Here is a 3415-nt window from a genome sequence, read left to right on the forward strand (position 1 = left end):
AAAGGTTATTGTCCTACATCATCAGGGCAGGAAAATTACATAATTTCTTAACTTAAATAAGCATGGAAACTCAGCAACAAACATGGTCATTGTGACAACCACAGGATTCTGTAAGAAAGAGAGACTGAAGCATTGAAACACCCAAGAAAATAGCAGATTTAGTTGTTAATGATTGAAAGCAAAGTTAACTGAAGGCATTATGTGTCTTAACTCCCCAGAGAAGATAAGAACGTTCCAACATAGGGTAAACACACGTGAGCAATCCATCTTACATGTTCATGCCTAGCAAGATCCTTCATCATCTTCTTGCCACGAAGATCTGGTAGAAGTATCACATAGTGGATGTGTACATAGATTAGAATCCAGCACAGTAGAAGAAAGCTTGAGTAAAAACTGAAGATCCTATATGATGTAGCTGTACTTCGATTGAATCATAGCGTCTAGCATTTGAAGGACTGAGGAATAAAGTAGTAACATAGCACAGCATTGTAAACAACTACAAAATCAGATATGTGAAGAGAAGGTATGACTCACATGTACTTCCAGTTCGACGGACAAAAATCTTCTCCACTGGTACACTATTTGCTCTGAACAAAAATGCCAGCTTATGGATTCTTGCATCATCCTTAGAGCATTTGATCTTCACCATTTGAAGATGTTTGCAAGCAAAAGATCTTCCCTTAGGTTTGACACCAATTTCCAATGGCTTCCTGAGATTGAAGTTCTTTTGCAGAACAACATGGTTGTTATTACAGATGTACCCAGCATTTAAGTAACATACACAAGATACGTAAATGTTCATACCAGTTTAAGTTCAAGAAAAAGCCTCTCCAAATTAGGTGAATGCTGCAGAAAGAAGACTAATGCATCAAAGTCAGCAGCCATACACCACTCACCAAGGGACAAGGTCTTCAGGTTGCTAAAGCTTGGGCAACTTTTCAGTTCTCTAGTCAGAATCACCTTCATATACACAAAATTGAGGTTTTAGCCTTTCAACAAAGAACAACTGGAATTGAATTGACCTTCACATTGTTCGTGAAACCAATTATACAATAAGCAGATAAGAAGAATACAAACATAGTGATATATGGCCAAGGTGTTAACATCTTCAAAAATGCAATGCATCTTCATTTACTAGTATAAATGTGCAAAGATTTTTGAAGGACTAGCTATGCACTAATATGTAGGTGACAATTATTTGCAGATATACACTGTTGCAGTCATGGTTTTCATGGCATCGCCTAGGCGACAAGGCGCTTCCCTTGTTTTGGGCTAAGGCGTCGCCTTAGCCTGCCTAGGCGGCTGGGCAGTGGTGACTCGCCACACATCGCCTTACTGCCGTAAGAACCATCGTTGCAGTAGCAGCAATAATAATGACAAACAATGCTCTCTTGTAGCAAAATACTTTTGGTAGGAAATCGATTAATCTGTGTAACAAATCAGGGATAGAAATCATTTTCTTTGGCTGATTTCTTTCCTGCGACAGCTAAGCAATCAGGTGATGTTACTAAAGAGCAAAATGTACAAAAATAATGACACAATGATATATTGCCAGGGGACATTTTTTAGTATAAATATAAATGTGTAAATGGGAATTGTCCCAAGATTGATGTCAGGACACAATATTTCTATGAACTAATTCTGAGCTAATGCATAGACAGAAATTGTTTAAGGAGCCGCGCTGTTCCAAAAGTAAGAAATGGCGAACAAAACTCTTGTAGCACCATCATTTTGGTAGCCGATCTATTTCCCAGGCTCCCAACTTACATTTGATGATGGAAAACATAGAATTACTCTCTATCTGAACTCTTTCATAGATCAGCTACGAGTACCAAACCAGTTGATGCTACTTTAGTTTAAGACAAAATGTAGAAAATGTGTGCATGGGACATACTGTGATCTGATGAAACATAGATACGACTTTCATAGTAAATAGACAAGAAAAAGAGACTTATCCTGAAATTATATTTTGACATGTTGATGAAAATAAAAAAAATACTGAAGTAGATATAGACATAAAAAAGGGTGATGGTGGCTAAACCTCCAGCATCAGCTAGCAGCTCCAAACTTTTAGCATTTGAAAGGCTGTGAAGAACATTATGACCACCTAAAACTTTACTGTCACTGTGTCCAGAATTTTCACCATAGACCTTACCGCTACCATCTTTCCCCGAACTCTGGCCAACACCATCATACCCAGACTCATCACAGTCATTTGCAATGTCACTATATTCAACAGTGTTATCATCGCTTTCAATATCACTGCCATAATCATTAGCATCCTTGTAACCACCAGGCCTATGTCTTTTCTGAGGCAAACCAAATCCATATCCAGCTCCAGCCTTGCGCTTCCTTTTCTTACCATCACCGCTGTCATCATCACTGGTTTCATCAACTTCATCATCATCATCATCAGTATCACTATCCAGTTCATCATCATCAGACATAACCATAGGTTTCATCTTGCGCTTCCTGTTCTTGTGATAACCAACCTTGTCATCTCTGGTATCATCTGATTCATCATCATCAGTGGTTTCATCTAATTCGTCCTTGCTGAAGTCCTCAAAATCATCACTCAAACAGTAGTCATCAAGTACGATGGTGCCCGCAACAAGTGACCCCAAGTTCTTGAAAGACGGGGCTTGGCCGATTGGCTTAATGCAGCGCAGCAGCGTAAGTTTCGGAGCAGTGATAGAGAGGCCCCAGAACATATTGCATTTGACCATTACCAAGGTCTTCAACGATGAGGACGAAATCTCATTGCCCGAAATCAAGCAATCCTTGAGATCCATTTCTTCTAAAGACGGGCACCGAGAAGAAAGATGCGTGAGGATGTTGTCGTCAAGTAGGGCGTAGGACAGCTTCAAGATCTTGAGGTGCCTGGAGGCGAAGTCCGCGTGGTCCAGCGCCGAGAGGCCGTCGCGATGCCCGATCAGATGAACGAGTCGAGCCTTGCGCTTGATCGCGGCACGGATCCACGACCTGGCGTCGTTCTCGTCGAAGGCGCCGTCGGCGTCGCTCGACCGCAGGCGGAGCATGTCCACGGCCGCCGACGCGTCGCGGCCGCGGAGGAGGCGGCGCACGAAGCGGGGGAACTCCTCGGGCGCGTCGTCGTCGCGGCTGGGGCGGAGGTCTACGCAGGGCGCGGATGCCCAGAGGTGGCGCCACCGCCGTGCGAGCACGCAGGTGCGCACCACTTCCCACGCCTTGAGTGGCGACAGGACGCGGTGCAGGAGCGCGTCGGGGAGCGCACTGAGGCGGTCGGTCGCCCCCTCATCGCCCGCTCGGCGGCCGTGGAGGCGCGGCGGCGACTGGCGCATTGCGTCGAGCAGGTGGCCTGCCTACGCTTCTCGCCAGACACGAGGAGCCGAATAGCACACGCCTCTTCGGGATTCGGGAGTTCAAAATTCAAACG

General features: G+C 44.5%; 1 protein-coding gene across 1 annotated transcript; it reads right to left on the bottom strand.

Moving 5' to 3' along the window:
• On the bottom strand, window positions 1-3415 carry LOC120677912. The gene is made up of 4 exons (XM_039959099.1): window positions 2016-3415; window positions 805-960; window positions 535-724; window positions 1-319 (listed from the first exon to the last, which is right to left on the bottom strand). Exons 1-4 carry the CDS (start codon window positions 3318-3320, stop codon window positions 207-209), a joined length of 1764 nt encoding a protein of 587 aa, XP_039815033.1. The 5' UTR covers window positions 3321-3415; the 3' UTR covers window positions 1-206.

The sequence above is a fragment of the Panicum virgatum genome, chromosome 6N (assembly GCF_016808335.1).
Source record: "Panicum virgatum strain AP13 chromosome 6N, P.virgatum_v5, whole genome shotgun sequence".
NCBI classification, from domain to species: domain Eukaryota; kingdom Viridiplantae; phylum Streptophyta; class Magnoliopsida; order Poales; family Poaceae; genus Panicum; species Panicum virgatum.